This window comes from Acinonyx jubatus, chromosome E2 (genome assembly GCF_027475565.1).
Source record: "Acinonyx jubatus isolate Ajub_Pintada_27869175 chromosome E2, VMU_Ajub_asm_v1.0, whole genome shotgun sequence".
Taxonomy (NCBI): domain Eukaryota; kingdom Metazoa; phylum Chordata; class Mammalia; order Carnivora; family Felidae; genus Acinonyx; species Acinonyx jubatus.
Genome location: NC_069396.1, coordinates 46,541,319 through 46,557,785, shown reverse-complemented (window position 1 = coordinate 46,557,785; position 16,467 = coordinate 46,541,319). Strand labels below are relative to the sequence as shown.

At 55.1% G+C, this 16,467-nt stretch overlaps 3 protein-coding genes across 3 annotated transcripts in view; 1 reads left to right on the top strand and 2 right to left on the bottom strand.

The window, feature by feature from the left end:
- Window positions 1–5,181: 5,181 nt before the first annotated feature.
- Window positions 5,182–8,465, bottom strand: MED29 (mediator complex subunit 29). The gene is made up of 4 exons (XM_015077537.3): window positions 8,087–8,465; window positions 7,488–7,546; window positions 7,142–7,226; window positions 5,182–5,497 (listed from the first exon to the last, which is right to left on the bottom strand). Exons 1-4 carry the CDS (start codon window positions 8,300–8,302, stop codon window positions 5,255–5,257), a joined length of 603 nt encoding a protein of 200 aa, XP_014933023.2. The 5' UTR covers window positions 8,303–8,465; the 3' UTR covers window positions 5,182–5,254.
- A 140-nt stretch (window positions 8,466–8,605) lies between these two features.
- PAF1 (PAF1 homolog, Paf1/RNA polymerase II complex component) lies at window positions 8,606–13,413 on the top strand. Its single transcript, XM_015077536.3, has 14 exons — window positions 8,606–8,906; window positions 9,502–9,531; window positions 9,629–9,721; window positions 10,051–10,172; window positions 10,261–10,327; window positions 10,420–10,521; window positions 10,603–10,708; window positions 10,809–10,877; window positions 10,962–11,065; window positions 11,148–11,264; window positions 11,357–11,485; window positions 12,450–12,555; window positions 12,664–12,754; window positions 12,841–13,413. The coding sequence occupies exons 1-14, from the start codon at window positions 8,860–8,862 to the stop codon at window positions 13,242–13,244; spliced, it is 1,587 nt and encodes a 528-aa protein (XP_014933022.2). The 5' UTR covers window positions 8,606–8,859; the 3' UTR covers window positions 13,245–13,413.
- A 1,002-nt stretch (window positions 13,414–14,415) lies between these two features.
- Window positions 14,416–16,467, bottom strand: part of SAMD4B (sterile alpha motif domain containing 4B) — a 36,602-nt gene continuing 34,550 nt past the window's right edge. The window contains exons 12-13 of the mRNA XM_027044651.2: window positions 15,965–16,048; window positions 14,416–15,755 (exon numbers count right to left, since the gene is read on the bottom strand). Of these exons, the coding sequence (XP_026900452.1) occupies window positions 15,727–15,755; window positions 15,965–16,048 (113 nt within the window). The 3' untranslated portion in view covers window positions 14,416–15,726. The remainder of the gene's footprint in view (window positions 15,756–15,964; window positions 16,049–16,467) is intronic.

Sequence of the window (16,467 nt, the reverse complement as noted above, 5' to 3'; positions counted from 1 at the left end):
GACATGGTAGAGCGTCCCAAAGAGACAAACTCAAGGAGACAAGCGAGAGGGAGGATCACAAAAAGAAATACAAAAAGAGGGAGAAAAACGAGCAGAAACAAACACCTACATACAGAAATCCGTAGGGAACGGAGAGGGGACCAACAGGCCAGGTGGGGGATTCTGAGACCTGCCCGCCTGGTTCGGTCTCCCTCCCAAACAGCCCAGATTCAGCGAGCTTGATCGCCGTCCCCTCCACCCCCACTCGCGGGGGCGAGGGTCCCGGATACCTGGTGAGGCAGAAAAGGAGCCTCTCCTGCTCACGCAGAGCACGGCACTTCCGATCGTTTCCTCTGGGCTAAGCACCGTTCTATGAAAGTGCTTTACAGACGGCAACTCAAGGAGGTTATACACCCGTTTTGCACACGAGGAAACCCAGGCACAGAGAGGCCAAGTTACTGTCCCAAGTGCGTGTTAGTAAGTGGCAACAGTCTAACATCAGGGTCTGGAATTATGTAAAGAGTGTGCCGCCTGAGAACCCTCCAGATTGGAAAGGAGGAGGTCTTTTATTGTGGTGGAGGGTTGCCTCGACGGAAAGGAAAGCTGTTTTGAGGTGGAAGAAACGGGTCATCCCCCAACTGATGGTCGGATGGGCCTCTTTTGAATGGGTGTGCCTTGAGAGAATTCTTAATTTGCGAGGATTCCTCCCCACATTGGCAAGTGTTTGATGGTCAGGAGGGTGCCCTGAGTGACAATCTGTTAAGACCTGGGAAGAAAACTTATTCTTAAAGGGGGTCTTGGTGAGCTGGCCGCCCTGAGTGAAAACAAGGGGGTAGAAATCATAGCCATAGCGTGCAGTCATGAGGGTGGCAAGCTCACTGTTGCAGGCTGTGGCCGCGGGCTTGTGTTGAGGTGGGAAGAGTCTGCCAGGCACACCGACTTGCCTCGTCGGACCCAGCTCGGGGGAATCCCTGGTGCGGCGCTTTCTGGGGCTGAGGGGCCTTCCTGGCCGGTCCCGTGAGCTGGGCGGCTGCGGGCGGCTTTGGCACGGTTGCAGCCTCCCGCTTGCCCGTGACTCACTCGCAAGGGGCGGGGGAGGGGGGCTTCCTGGAAGCCGTGACGAGGAGGCTCGACCCGGACGCCCGGGTTCCTCTCTCGTAACCAGGGCTTCTGTCGCCTGTAAACACAGCCTGGAGGACAACGGGGAAAAGGGAAAGGGGAGGTGCCTGGCACCCACCTCCCCGCTGAGCTCCAAATCCCAGTGCCGCTAGTAGGACGGAGGCGGCGGGAAAACGGGAGGTGGGGGATACCCTGGGGTCCCCGGAGTCTGGCTCGGCTCTGGCCGCGATCCTGGAGGAGTTTCGATTCCCTGGAGACAGGGAGCATTTCCCATCCCTGAGTCAGACGGACCCCCCCTCCGCTCCCCTATTTGCTGAGTCATCGGCCCCGAGAGCCAGGAAGCTAGGGATTGGAAGACGCTCAAAGAGTCAGGAGAGGGGGCTTTGCGCGGGGAAGGGCCGCCCATCCACCGAAACACGGACGGGTGGGAGCCAAGGGCTCGGGCCTCGGCCCCTCCTTTTTCAGATTTAGGGGTCCGGGTCTCCGAACCACCTCTTCTCTGAGATGCAGACCAGGCCCCCCAGGCCCTCCTACAACAGACCCACAAGTTCGGGCGCCTAGCCCTCCGTTCTCTCAAGCCTGAGTCTGAGCCCCCAGCCCCTCCTTCCTCCGATTTGGGAGTCTGGCTCCCATCCCCCTTTCCACCCCGTCCAGGCCCCAGTCGCCCCAGATGCCCCAGCCCGGGAGGAAGTTCAGGGCAGGCCTCCTCCCCGCTCCCCACGTAGCCAACGGGAAAATCCGTGGCCCCAGCGGCGGCCGGGAATCCCCTCTGGAATGACGGTGGGGAAGGGGATGGCCGGGGTCCCCCGCGGGGTGCAGGGGGGCAGGTCCTAGGCGGGCAGAGGGAGGAGGGAAGGGGCGGAAACCAGCGAGGCTAAAAATACGGCGAGCACTTCCGGCCTAGGGGGAGGGGAACGGAGAGCAGAGTTTCCAGAAAAACAAGCGGGGACGGGAAACGCGGGGGTGTGAGAGCCGGTGCGAGTGCGCGGGCGAGCAGGGGTGCGTGTACCCGCGGCACGTGTGCGCGCCTGGTGTGACTGGACGTGAGCGGGGTGGCCGTGCGTGCAAGTGCGCGGGCCAGCTGGTGGGCGGACCGTGGCCGTCGCAGCGTGACGGTGTGTGCACTGCGGGCGCGAACGTGCGTGCCCTGATGTGCCCGGGGACGCAATTAGAAGTAGGTGTGGGACACGAGAGTGTGCGCCCCGTTTCCTGTGTGAGGGCTGTGTACTTACGGCCCCGCCTGCCACGGCTGTGTGTATAAAGGTGCGAAACCACCCGTGCCTTTGTGGTCGACGACGCTGTTGACTTTAACGGCCTCTGGCTCTAGGGAGTGTGTACTCCACTGCGGCCGTCCTCGAGGTGTATTCGCAAGAACGTGTGACCCACACACCCACCTGCACATCGAGGAGTGCACTTGAAACCCGTGTGTGTGTGTGTGTGTGTGTGTAAAGCCACCTGTGTGTCACCGTAGGTGGCCGTGGCTGTGTGCCAGCTCCCTGTAGCTCTTTTGTGTAATGGATGGTGTTCCCAGGTGTCTGTGTCCTTTTTTGGGGGTGAGGCTGAGAACAGGGGAGGCTAGAATCTGGATGAGGTTCCTCTGAGGCCCAGTCACAAGGTAGTGGCACTGGTGAACTTTGGTTCCTGACGTCTGTATCGCACATCATGGGGAGGGTGGCTGGTCACTGTTTGCCACATCCGGGGGCACAGTAGACACACACACACACACACACCTCTACCTGTGAAGCATGATCTATCCCCTGAGGCAGGGAGGTGGTCACTGTTGCCACATCGGGACAGTAGACACACACACCTCTACCTGAGAAGCATGATCTATCCCCAGCTGAGGCATGGGGAGGGTGGCTGGTCACTGTTTGCCACATCCGGGGGCACAGTAGACACACACACACACACACACACACACACACACACACCTTCTACCTGAGAAGCATGATCTATCCCCAGCTGAGGCTGCTTTTGATAATATTGAGCTGAGTGTAGGGCTGACTCAGCCTGTGATGGGCAAAGTCTGCGATGGGGTGAAAGATAGTGGGTTAAGTGGTGATTAGAGAGTTGTTTATATATTCATGTGGTTGGATTGTTCCTTTAGAGTGTGTTTGTGGGACTGTCACTGGGTCGGAGAGCCTGGGGACACTATGATTGTAGGATGGTGGGTTATGCTGTTCTCTGCTCTGGAGGAGGGGTGTCATGTGCGCCCGTGTCCCCATGGTCTGTTTTGCTCTATGTGGCTGTGCATCTCACATACACCTTTCCCTGGAGTTGTGGTTGTGCACCAGCCTCTATAATCTCCCTTTGGGTCTAATAATCTGGTAAAAATCTCCATGAAGGTCCTTCATGACCTGCCTCAACTTCTGTCCGTGCCCTGTGGTCAAGGCCTCCACATTGTTCCATAAACACATCAGCACATTCCTGCCTCATGGCCTTTGCACTTGCCGTTCTTCTCCCGGTGCTGCTCTCTCTCCAAATGCCCACATGCCTATTCCCTCTCCTTCAAGTCCGCTCCAATACCACCTTCTCAGTGAGGCCTTCAAGAGCTCTGTCAAGGACTTTTTAAGTAAGTCTTATCATCTATTTAACAAATAATACATGTAACATCTATTTATAGGCTATAATAATAATGAGTACCCATGACCCACCACCCAATCTAAGCTCTAATGTCTTACTAATGTCTTTTAGTAAAGTAACATAATTCTCCATATGCAAATCTTGCATTTGTGTTAGATTTATTCCTGTAGATAACATCATCAACTAGTGCCCAAGACCTCCACTGAGGCCCTTCCTGAGGGTCAGCCCGACATGCCAGGCACTTCAAGAAGGGAACTTTCTAGGATGTGTTCACACACACACAGGGCTGGCCATTTCCCAGGACTCTAGTATGGGGACTTGGGCTCTGGGTGAATCACAGGTCTTCACAGTCCCAGGGTTTCCTTGCAGATGTGGGGTCTAGGACACATCTCGGCAGTGACACAAGAACCAGGGCACAGAAGGTGTTGGGTGGGGCAGTCCCACAACCCGGCTGACTCACTTGAGCCTTTCACACCCCAACAGCTGAGCTTGGGCTTGCCCAGGCCTGAAAGCCATGGCTGAGCTCTCGAAGCTCTCGTTCTTGGGGAAGTGGAGAGCCTGGTGGGCTCCTTCCTCCCTGAAGCCCCCTCCCCAAGGCCTGCTTCCCGGAGCTGGGGCCCAGGCGCCTGGGTTCTTCCCCAGGACTGATGATTCACCCCTACTGGGCCCTTTTCACTTCTCCTTTGGGGCTAAAAATACAGGGACCCAGGCATCCAGCTGGACCAGGCTTCACCACGGATTGCACAATGCCCCTAGTTTGAGTGCTGCTGACGCAGGCTCCAGGTTCGGGTGGGGGAGTGAGTTGCTCCCAGACCAGGCATGCTGAGGTCAGGGCCTAGAACCCTTTCACTTCCCCTTTCCTTGGCTGAGGACCCTGGGGGCTGGGTTGACATTGGAAGTGTTGGGGATCCCTGGACTTGGTTGTGGCCCCTGGAAATGAAACTGCTTCCCCTAGCCCCAGTTAACCTAGGGCTCCCAGAATCTGGCCTCCTTCATAATAGACAGAGCCCCAGTTAGGAATTGGGGGCAGAAGACAGCAAAAGGGGGCTAGGATAGACATGGTCAGACAGGGAGACAGGAACACAGAAGCGCAGAGAGAGAGAGAAAGAGAGAGAGAAAATGGCCAAAAGAGAGAGAGAGAGAGAAAGTGAAAAAATGAGAGAGAGAGAGAGAGAGAGAGAGAGAGAGAACAGACACATGCCTTAGAAACATACAGGACAGCTAGAAAAGAACAAAATCAGAGAGACCACCCCCAAACTGGGACAGAAGCAGGAAGGATTGAAGGAGCGGGAGAGGTCAAGGATCCTCACCCAGGCCAGGCTGGGGGAGAGCCCCTGGAAGAGGTCATCAACAAGCAGTCCAAAGTGCATCCTGGGCTAGGGAGGACAGCAGGCCCCTGGGCGAGCAAGGCCCCGCCCTGCAAGCTCCCTGCTAGCCTCTGCTGCCCCCTGCTGGCTGTGGCCACAGTGCTCCGGCGGGAAGAAAAGTCAAAGACAAGGCGGCTTTGAAGTCACTCTTCATTCCCTCCCGGTCCCCTTCCCCTTCGGCCTGCCCCACTCCCAGCCCTGCCAGCTCACAGGGTGCCCCCAGGGCCTGTAGGTGGTGCAGGTGTCTTTCCCGTGACCTTGTTGGCACAGTCCAGCAGAGCGGTGTGAATGTCCTTGGCACAGGCAATCTGGGCTTTGATGACTGCCAGGTACTGCGGGTAGGGCAGGCTGTCAGGCTGCACAGCGTCCGGTTTGGTGGCTGTGGGCACCAGCGTTGGAGAGTGCTTGGCGCTGTCGCAACTCTGGGACAGGCACTCATGTGCCAGGCGCTGTGGGCAAGGTACGGCATCAGTGTCGCTCGCCCCGCCTACTCCCAACCCCACCCCAAGGGCCAGCCTGGGGTAGCTTGCTCAGCCTCTGGACTCCCAGGGTCTTGGGGTCAGAGCCTGGCCCCCCTGCCAATCACTTGCTGGGTGACTTCCGGTGTGCAGCCTGCTCCTCTCGGAGCCTGTTTCCTTCGCTACCTCATCAGGCAAGGACGAGAACGTGTGTAAACAGAGAACACGAGAACAGTGTGAGAACCACGGGCACTAGCACGTCACCTTAAGTGCTAACTGATGAATGTCGGCCAGCTATTACTGTGACTGTCCTAACTGCAGCCTTTGGCACTGGCAGTGACTTCTCCGATGACACCTGCTCCTGGGTTTCCTCCTTCTTCTCTGGCTGCTCTCTCTAGACACTTCTTAGTCTACACAAGCCTTAAACGGGGGTAATTCCCAGGTCCCGTCTCCTCTCCCACCCTCAGGCACCACTCAGTTCCCACCTCTGCGCTGACACCACATCTGTGTCCCCGGCCTCCCCTGGAATTCCAGAGCTCTCATACCCTCCCCACCAAAACGTTCCTCTTCCTGGGTCCCTGTCTCAGGAGCCTGTCTTGGTGCGGCCTAGCCCCCTTGAGTCCTGCCATGGTTGCCTCCTGGGGCTCCCAGCCTCCACTCTTGGCTCCTCGAACCCATCCTTCGTTGGGCAGCCAGAGGCATATTCCTAAAGAAGCCAGCAAGCAGGTCCACGGTCTTCTCTGCTTAAAACCCTCCATGGCTCCCCAGCGCTCACAGGGCTATATTCAAAACCCAACAAGCCCTAATGCCTCCTACACCTCAGCAAAACTGAGTTTCATGACATTCCTAAAGGAGAGTTAAAGCAACAGCCTGTTCCTTCTGGCTGGAACACCTTTCTATCACCACCAGGCTTCTCAAATTCTGGTTTTTCTTTCAAAACCTAGTTCAAAATGATGATGACGACACTACAGGAAACATTTGCCACGTGCTTAGTACCACGTTCAGCTTTTTACATATGTGATCTTGCTGTCTTTCCCCAAAGTTAATTTCTCAAAGGAGACACCCAAGGCTCACAGGTGGCAATTGGTGGTCCATCTGATTCCAGAGGCTGTGCTCTTAGCCACCCACTCTCCCCAAAACTCCTATGCCTCTTTCATTTATGTCTCAGCCTCAGCTCAGATGTGCTTTCCACCAGTAGCCCTCTCTGAGCCCCCTCTCCTTACCCTACCTTAGGCAGAGTCAGGTTCCTTCTCTGGCCTTCTACACTCCCCTGAGCTTCCATCGCTTTACTTTTTTGTTTTTTCTCTCATTTTAATCCTGACACCTCCCCTATCATATCAGGCTATGTGCCTCCCCCATCATAGCCCTGACTTGTGTGGGCTGGGCTTTTCCTATCACAGACCTGCCTGACCACCCTGAGCTGTCATTGTTTGAGGACATATGTCACCTCAGTGAACTGGAGGCTTTGTGAAGGCAAGGATCAGGACAACACTGTGTCCCCAGCATCAGCTGATGCACACATCTGGCCCACAGGAGGTGCTCAGTGTGTGTGTGTTGACTGACTGAATGAGGGTTCCTGACGACTTGGGGACTGAGGCAGGATTGTGGTGCCCCAGTGTCTAGAAGGCCCCTTACCAGGCAGAGCTCCAGCTGGTCACAGAGTGCGTAGAACTCCTCCAGACACTTGTCAAAGCGCTGTATAGGTCCGTCACTGCTCTTTCTGTAGTCCAGGAGAAGAAGGTGACTGGAGAATGGATTTCCAATCTCTGGGATGTCAGTGTCTACCCAACCAAGTATCCATCAGGAAACCAGTTTAGGCCCAGAAGCCCCAAGGCAGGGCCTAAGGGACTATTTTAGAAGAAGCAAAAAGAGCAAGGCCAGACGCTAAGGAGTGGGGCTTGAAAATAGAAGGAAGGTGGGGGGAGGTGGATGGGAATCCGGGTATGAGTTTCTAAGACTAGGAAAAGGGGACTGTACTCACTGTCCGTTGTCAATGTTAGTGTTCTGAATCAAGTTCTGGGCTGCGACTTTCATCAAGGTCTAGTTTATAAAAAAATAAAAATGCACGAAATGGAGAAACAGAGGGGGATGCTTTTGGTAGATCTACAGTCTTCCTTAAGATCTATTCAATTTCAAGCCTTCTCTTCATTTGGCACGTCTCCTCCTGTCAATCCAGAGTAGCACCTGTATTTTCCCAGAAGCCCGCTCTCATCCAGGGTTCTCGCCAGTAATCTCCCCGACAGATCTTAGATCCTCCCTCACCCACCAATCACGGGCAGAATCTCTGTACAGGCTGGTCCCTTCCTCAGGCTTTAACAACCAGAGCCTTTTTGCCCCTTCAAACTCCCTCCCACTCGAGTTCCGGCCATTCCCAGGCCTAACATTCGCGCTTATCCCGCTCACACTGTAAATCAGCAGAGCTTCACTTTGGCCTCATCAAAAGGGCCAACTCATATTCCCGTTCCCTGCCTAACGCTCCTTTGCTCTCTCCCACACTACAGAGTCCCTCTGCCCTCCCCTGTCCCCCTTGGAGTCAGAGAACCAAACCCCGCAATCTTCTCGCCGTTCCTAGCCAATCACCTGCAGGCTCTCCTTCAACTGCGGGATGAGCATCTTATAACGCTGCACTGGATCGAAGTCCTGTTGCTGTTGCTGCAAAAGCCCGCTCTGGGCAGGCCCCACTAGCTGTGCTGGTGGTTGCGGCTGCTGCTGGGGACCCGGGCCACCAGACGAACCCGGACCCGACACACCTGCAGCGGACGAAGCCGCAGCAGCCTGCTGCTGGGACGCAGCCATCTTCCTCGCTTAGCGCGCCGGAAATACGCCACAGGCGTGTCTCCCCCGGTTTCTTTCTAGCTTCTGTGTTTCCAGGCCCTGTTTGCTCGTTAGCTCCTCCTCCCAAGCAAGTCAGCCAATGGGGGGAAAGAATGACTACCCGCACTTGGCGCTCAAATAAAACGTCATACGGAGATACCGATTCACCAATCACAAGAGGTTTTTCCTCCTTCGCTCCGCCCTTTACCCAGCTATTTACCAATCCGGATGTGGGTCTAATACGGACTCTATTTCCCAGAAGGCCTCGCAGCTTGAGGCTACTTGTCGGGTCCTCAGCGTCTTGGCGGCAGTTGGTGGAGACGGAGCTGCGAGTCCGTCTTTGGCGCTGCCTGCGCGTTTACCTGAGTCTCTACAGGAGCTCTTCTCACCAGCCCACATCATTCCGACCCTGCTTCCTCAGAGAGCGGCGCCAACCCGAGCCTTCCCTCGGATTAGGCGTCCGCCGACGTAGGTACACCCTTCCGCCTCTCCCCGCGGCTCAGCAAGGACCCCGTCCGGGCTTCCTTCGCCTTGTCGCCATGGCGCCCACCATCCAGACCCAGGCCCAGCGGGAGGATGGCCACAGGTAGGCGCCACGCCACCTGGCTGCACCGCTTTCCTCTGGGTCTATTCAGGTTTCGGCGAGGCGGGGGGTCGGGCTCGGGTATCCTCCTACAAAGTCAACAGCCCCCTGGGTCTGCCCGTGATGTCATACCCCTCCCGCGAACGCCGTGACGTCACCGAGCGCTCACCTTTGACATAGGGGGGTAGGTTCCTTCAGGGGTGGGGTGCTGCTCCCTTCTCCCTGCCATGGAGTTCAGGGATTAGACGCTTGGGAGGCTAAGTAGAAGGGATTGTGCTTTTAAGATTCCAGTCAAGCGTTTGGAGACCCCCTTTTCCAAAATCAATTGAGTACGTAGTTGTATTAAAGCACTTGAAGACATCCCCTCCAAAAGGGATTGAGCAGCTGGCTTCATTCATGGAAGCATCTGCAGACACTTGTTTTTAAAAGGAGTTAAAATACTAGACTCCCTCCATTAAAGTACTTGGAGCACCCCTCCCAAAAGGGATTAGCATTTGTCACCCCCTTCTCCCCTCTTTTAAAAGCTTGGAGCCCCCCCCCCCCCCTTCTGTAAATCCTGTTCATCTTTCTGTCAGTGTCTTTCTCTCTTACCTACCAGGCCCAATTCTCACCGGACTCTGCCTGAGAGGTGAGCCCAATTGTGTTTTCTCAGAGGGATGGGCCCGTGGGGGCTGGGAGCAGAGGTGGGGCAGCAGGGGCTAGGTTTTAAGCTACTGTATTCCCAGGTCTGGAGTGGTCTGCCGAGTCAAGTACTGCAATAGCCTCCCTGACATCCCCTTCGACCCCAAGTTCATCACCTACCCCTTTGACCAGAACAGGTGAGACTGACATGGAGGATGGTGAAACAACCCACTTTGAACAGGAGTTCCTTGAGAGAGAGAATTGCTTCTCTTGTTGGCCGCTTTTTTCAGAGCCTAGAACACTATCTGGCATATGGTAGTAGGTGCTCTATAAATATTTAATGAATGAAACCATCGGTGCCTCAGTCTTTACCCATTGAAGAGCCAGCCTTCTCACTCTGAAAAGGGGGGGAGGGGGGACACTGCGTTTTGAGTTCTTCCCTGGAGAAGCTTGGGCTCTGGGAAACAGGGATATGAAGGGTAAAGCTGGAATCAGGAAACCATAATAGGTATGTTTCCCCACCCAGGTTCGTCCAGTACAAAGCAACTTCCTTGGAAAAACAGCACAAACACGACCTCTTGACTGAGCCAGACCTGGGGGTCACCATTGACCTTATCAACCCTGACACCTACCGCATTGACCCAAATGGTGTGTGAGAAGGCAGGGAGGGCTTGCACTAGGCCAGCAAAGGCTAGGACCTCCCTCATAGTCTTCCTGGCCCCTTGTTCTCCTCTAGTACTCCTAGATCCAGCTGATGAGAAGCTTTTGGAAGAGGAGATTCAAGCTCCCACAAGCTCCAAGAGGTGAGTGTGTGTGTGGAGGGGGGACTGGAGATACGGGGGATCTATGATGGGAGGAGGGTGATGGGTCCTTGGTGCCTAATACTCCACCCCAGATCCCAGCAGCATGCGAAGGTGGTGCCGTGGATGCGGAAGACAGAGTACATCTCCACTGAGTTCAATCGTTATGGCATCTCCAATGAGAAGCCTGAGGTCAAGTAAGTTGTGGTGGGTAGGAAGGGAAAAGTGGAGATTTCAGGTGTGTTCAGTGACTCCTAAAAGCCTCTCTTTACTCCTAGGATTGGGGTTTCTGTGAAGCAACAGTTCACTGAAGAAGAAATATACAAAGACAGAGATAGCCAGATCACAGCCATTGAGAAGACTTTTGAGGACGCCCAGAAATCAGTTAACTGAGGGACCGGGATGGGATGGGGGTGGGAGGCAGACCAAGGTGCAGCTCCAGAGCTCCGCATCCTCCTCCTCACCCTGTTTTTGACCCCACCAGATCTCCCAGCATTACAGCAAGCCCCGAGTGACACCGGTGGAGGTCATGCCTGTCTTCCCAGATTTTAAGGTCAGATCCAGGGCAGGAGGCAGAGAGAGGTAGCCTGCCATCTCTGCTCGTCCCAGTCTAATCCCAGTGCTCTCCATCCCCCAGATGTGGATCAACCCATGCGCTCAGGTAATTTTTGACTCTGACCCAGCCCCCAAGGACACAAGTGGTGCAGCTGCGTTGGAGATGATGTCTCAGGCCATGATCAGGTAAGTAAGTGGCCCCACTGCCCACCTTGACCTGCTTCTCTGCCCCTTTGTCCTCACTCTTCACTGCTCTTCTCCCAACCAGAGGCATGATGGATGAGGAAGGGAACCAGTTTGTGGCCTATTTCCTGCCTGTGGAAGAGACACTGAAGAAGCGAAAGCGGGACCAGGAGGAGGAGATGGACTATGCACCAGATGATGTGTGCGTGGGGTGTGGGGTTTTGGGGACTGAAATTGGGTTTTCTTTTCTCCTTCATAAGGAAGAAATGGAGCTGACCTTGTTCCCCTCACCAGGTATGACTACAAGATTGCTCGGGAGTACAACTGGAACGTGAAGAACAAAGCTAGCAAGGGCTACGAAGAAAACTACTTCTTCATCTTCCGGGAGGGTGATGGGGTTTACTACAATGAGTTGGAGACCAGGTACTTGGCACACTCCTCCCTCGGATTAGCCTGGGCCTGTGCTTTCGAATCAAGGTCCTGGGGTATGTGGGAACTACCTTGGAGGTCATTTGTACGTAAGGATTGGTCGTGTGCATTTTCAGTAAGAGCAGCAGAAGCCTGCTCAAGCATGTGACCCGGGCCTGGTTTTAACATGAGAGCCCAGAAAGAAATCTCAAGATTGAGCTTTTTTGTAGGGTAGATAGCCAAGTTTCTTCTGATGTCAATAAGAGACTTCACGTGAAAGTAAACATAGGCAAAATACAGAGTAATATGTAAAATTAGCATAAATAGTTTAAATGAAATCCTAGATACCCAAATTAAAAATGTGACCTCCTGCCCAACTCCCCCGAGAGCTAAGTTTATTCCTGTGCTAGAGCCCTTGGTATAATTTGAGGGCTGGGAAAGGAAGTGTGATCCTGGGTTTGTTGAAAGCAGAGGTCACAAATTCTGATCCTATGTAAAAGGTGGCACAGTGGGCTGGGTGGGCTCTGGGTGACCTGGAGCTCTTGGCAACCTCCAAGAGGCACCATGACCTAGCCCGGCAAAGGGCTCCAACCTATTGTTACTATGCTGTGGGGGTTGGGGGAGGGGAAGTCCCAGTGGGGCCATAGATTAACATTTTCCAGAAGCCAGCAATCTAGATTCTGTGCTTTAAGTGTTGGTAACTAATTCGCCTTAAAAATCTCTTATGGATACTCCTATATGTGTATGTGTGCGTGCGTGCGTAGACGCTTTATAAGTACAGGAGATTGTGGAACTATTATCCTTCCTTTCTCCTGTATCCAACCCCTAAGTTTAGTCCCCTTATCGAACTCGCATTTATTCTGGTCTGTTCTGGAGTAAGCAGCGGTAAGGAAGTAAGAACCAAGTCAGACTAGATACCAGAGTGGGGTCTTCAGATGCATTTTCTACACACACCTCTCCACCACCGTGCCCGCTGCAGGGTCCGCCTGAGTAAACGCCGGGCAAAGGCTGGGGTTCAGTCGGGTACCAATGCCCTGCTTGTGGTCAAGCACCGGGACATGAACGAGAAGGAATTAGAAGCCCAGGTAACAAACATCACTGGCCCAGGGCACCCGTAGAGAGTGGTGGTGGGTAGAGAGAGACGCAGAGGCCTGACAGAACACCCTCCTTCCCCTCAACCATGCTGCTTCCAGGAAGCACGGAAGGCCCAGCTGGAGAACCATGAACCTGAGGAGGAAGAGGAAGAAGAGATGGAGACAGAAGAGAAAGAAGCCGGGGGCTCAGGTAAAGCGGGACAGGCCGAACCCCAGGAGCCCTGGGAAGGGTGGGAAACTGGGAACTGGGTCTCACCTCTCTCTGCTCCTTTACAGATGAGGAGAGAGAGAAGGGCAGCAGCAGTGAGAAGGAAGGCAGCGAGGATGAGCGCTCAGGCAGTGAGAGCGAACGGGAAGAGGGTGACAGGGACGAGGCAAGTGACAAGAGTGGTAGCGGCGAGGACGAGAGCAGTGAGGATGAGGCCCGGGCCGCTCGGGACAAAGAGGAGATCTTTGGCAGCGATGCGGATTCAGAAGACGATGCGGATTCGGATGATGAGGACAGAGGCCAGGCCCGTGGCAGTGATAATGATTCGGACAGCGGCAGTGATGGGGGTGGCCAGCGGAGCCGGAGCCGCAGCGCCAGTCCCTTCCCCAGTGGCAGCGAGCACTCAGCCCAGGAAGATGGCAGTGAAGCAGCAGCTTCTGATTCCAGTGAAGCCGATAGTGACAGTGACTGAGTCCCAGGTCCTTCAGGGTTGGTGCAGACACGATTACAATGCGATTATTATGCGCAGGAAGGCACTTTTCTTCGGGTGGTCTATTTGCGAGCCCTTCGCTTTGTTCATTTCCCTCCTCTGCAAGCCTTGCTGTTAATAAAAGCCAGTGTCTTTTCCCTTTACTCCCCCATCCAGCCCTATGGTCTCATTCGGCTTACACCTCGCCTTCCCCCCACCCCAGGAGCTCCAAGGCCTCAGGTCAAGGCCACTAGGTTTTCCATGAAATGTAGCATAACAAAGGTCAGAATGCTTTTTTTTTTGTTTTGTTTTTGTTTCTTGTTTTTTTTTTTTTTTCCAAAATAAGCCCAGACCATTAAACAAGTGAAACTCCAACAAGTAAGTCTTCTCCAACAGCGAGAAAAACTGTACAGTTACTCAAAGCTGATTCTGCCAGTGGGGCTGGGGATAGGAGGCAGGGTGAAATCATGGTGGTGGGGTGGGGGCGGGGGGCGTAGGGGCCTGGGGAGGGGCTGGAGCAGAAGAGGGTCAGGGTCCTGCCCGTCAGAGTGGGGCCGCCTGCGTCCTGCACACTCTGCTGTCAGGTTGGGGGGGGAAGCAGCTCTTGCCTCCCGCTGGGTGTGGTGGGGGGTGTCCCTCACCACCTCCCAGTGCCAGGCAGAGCCTGCTCACCCTGATGGGTAGCAAAGAAGACAGGACTTGGCTGGGAGGCGGTGAGGGTCCTGTAAGAGGGACACCCTGCTGATTCCAAACGAGGTGGCCCCTGTCCATCCCACTTCCCGGGGCTATTGGGAGGGGGACTGGAGAAGCCCTGGGAGCTTGAGGGGAATGAGCAAAGGCACAGAAACATGGCGGGGCCGGGGTGGGGACTTGCATAGGTTGATGAGTGTGCAAGAGGTACATAAATAAACCTGACACCCCACCCAGCCCGGCACTGGGAGAGGAGGTGGGGACCTTAGCAGATCCCCAGGGCCACCCTCCCCCCTGGCTTCCTCCCCCTCCCTGGGCTCAGAGCTGAGGGAGGGCCAGACCAGGAGGGCAGAGGCAAGAAGGTCTGGGGAATGGGGTGAGAGTGCAGGGAGGGCGGTGGTTTTAAAATTTTTTTTTTTTTGGTTTTTTGTTTTTTCCCAACATTTTGTATCTTTAATAACATACACAATGGTTACCAGCCATATTCATAACAAAAGTTATTCATAAAATGTATCTAAAAATAACATTTTTTTTTCCTTTTCGGTGTGAAAAGCTTGAGAATGTCCCAGTGAGGGGGGTGGGGTGGGTTGAGTAGGAAGAGGGGGGTTGGAATAGGGGACCCTGGCTTCCCCACAGCCTGAACCCCCAAATCCCCTCCCTCCACCTGGGCCCCAGCACAACCCCTCAGCAGGAACAGAGACCAGAGGGTTTGTATGATTCCACGGCTGGGACAAATCTCTGGGTTATGATATAGTGTTTCACTTAAGTGAGGTCATGACAGAATGGGGGGTAGGGGAAGGATGAAAGAAAAAGTGGGGTGGGGAAAGAAACCAAAAACCAAACAATCCCCTTTCCCTTATTCCTTACCCCCAAGTCTTTAGCAACCAGACCCGGGAGTGGACAAGGGTGTGTTGGTTGCGGGAAGGGGATGTTAAGGCAACAGACTTCCTGACCTCACTCGCTGCCCTGGCTCCCGGCCTTCAACCACTGCATCTGGGGAGCCCAGGCTGGGGGGAAGTGGGGAAGGGCTAGGGGGTCTGGAGGAGGGGGCTCTGCCCTCTCCCCTTGTAAAATTCAGGCTCCCCCTGCCACTTTCTTGGCTCAGAGGCCTGGGGATTCTAAAAATGAGAGGGAATGATCAGAGAGAAAAACCGTTAAGAACTATATAAATATGCATCTTAAATAGGCCTAAGAAATTAATTGTAGAGAACCTCTGATAAACAGGGCAAAAGGAAGTGAGGGAAAGGAGGGTGGCTCCTGTCCTTGCGAATGACGAGAATGGGGAAGAAGGTGGAGAGGAGAGGAAAAGAGGCTCCTCCACTCATCCACCACCCTTCACCTCAGCCCCTCCCAAATAACATCCAGGAGAGCAGGTTATGTACCCCACTTCTCTCTCCACAAATGTCAGATGGTTCTGAGCAGGCCCCACAAGATAGGGGGGAGCTGCTCCCCTGGGAGGGGCAGGGGGCCAGCAGTCTGGAGGAGGCAGGGGTGGGACGGGGCCGGGTGGGGGAACGAGGGAGGGAAGGAGGGGCAGTCGGGCTGGCCAGTCCCTGCCCCTTTATCCTGGCTGCCCCCTACCTCCCTGAGCCTCAGCAGAGACCCCTTGACAGGCCTGGGAGTGAGCAAGGCGTGTGCCAATGTTAAACAAAAGTTAAAAGGGTGAGAGAGTAGAAAAATACTAGAATGTATAGCTGAGCCAGCCCACCCTCTCGCTGTCGCGGAGAAGCCCGTTGGGGGTTGGCCCCCGCCCGCCGCCCAGGGAGCCTATGGGTGCGCTGGGCTGTGGGTCCCGTCAGATGGTGGAGGTTTTGTCTGTCCCATCTGTGATAAGAAAGGGAGGAAGGGAGGAAGATCAGGAACTGGCGGGAGGCCCAAGAAAAGGCGCTCGGGTAGCCTGTCATCCCAGTCAGGCCCTCCCTGGAGGCTGGCCTCCCCTAGGGACCCCTCAGGTTGCTCTGAGTTGCTCAGTTCAGAGGTGGAGACGCTGCTGGGTAGGTGGGAGCTGGGTCAGGGAAAGAGGAAATGCTCACCACCCAAGGCGTGTTCTGTCATGCTCAGACATAGAGACTCCAGAGTGGGATTGATCTCCAGGTCAGGCCCAGGGACCGGGCAGTCTGAGGGCGAGAGAGAAGGGAGGCGTGAGGACTGAACTGAGGTGGGAAGCAGAACCCAGGAGACAAAGGACTGGATGGGCTGGCATGGGGGAGGGGCTGACAGGGATAAGAGGGAAAGGAGGGAGGGAGAGAGTGGCAAGAGACCGAAAAACTGCGTGAGACATGGCACACACCGGACGGAAAGTATGACCGGGCAGAGATGAAGGACACAGACGGGCCTGGGTGCGTCATGGCGCAGGCAGAGGCTTAGCAATGCAGACAAAGCCTGATCAGCCGACCGAGAAGTGATGTGAAGCTGAGGGAGCTTCCTGGAGGCCACACGCTACATGTTGCCTTAGGCAGAGTCTGGGCATCTGCCCCAGGCACTGGGCAGCCCCGGGCTCCTGGACTCTGTATTTGGTGCAGAAGCTTCATTAGAA

Bases quoted from the DNA above. Each gene is read 5' to 3' on its own strand.
- PAF1 (XM_015077536.3), top strand. From the start codon at position 8,860: ATGGCGCCCACCATCCAGACCCAGGCCCAGCGGGAGGATGGCCACAG. The intron at 9,722-10,050 runs GTGAGACTGACA...TTCCCCACCCAG, and splicing joins TACCCCTTTGACCAGAACAG to GTTCGTCCAGTACAAAGCAA. The intron at 11,486-12,449 runs GTACTTGGCACA...TGCCCGCTGCAG, and splicing joins TACAATGAGTTGGAGACCAG to GGTCCGCCTGAGTAAACGCC.
- MED29 (XM_015077537.3), bottom strand. From the start codon at position 8,302: ATGGCTGCGTCCCAGCAGCAGGCTGCTGCGGCTTCGTCCGCTGCAGGT. The intron at 7,227-7,487 runs GTGAGTACAGTC...CCTGGACTACAG, and splicing joins ACTAACATTGACAACGGACA to AAAGAGCAGTGACGGACCTA. The intron at 5,498-7,141 runs GTAAGGGGCCTT...CCTTGCCCACAG, and splicing joins ACCAGCTGGAGCTCTGCCTG to CGCCTGGCACATGAGTGCCT.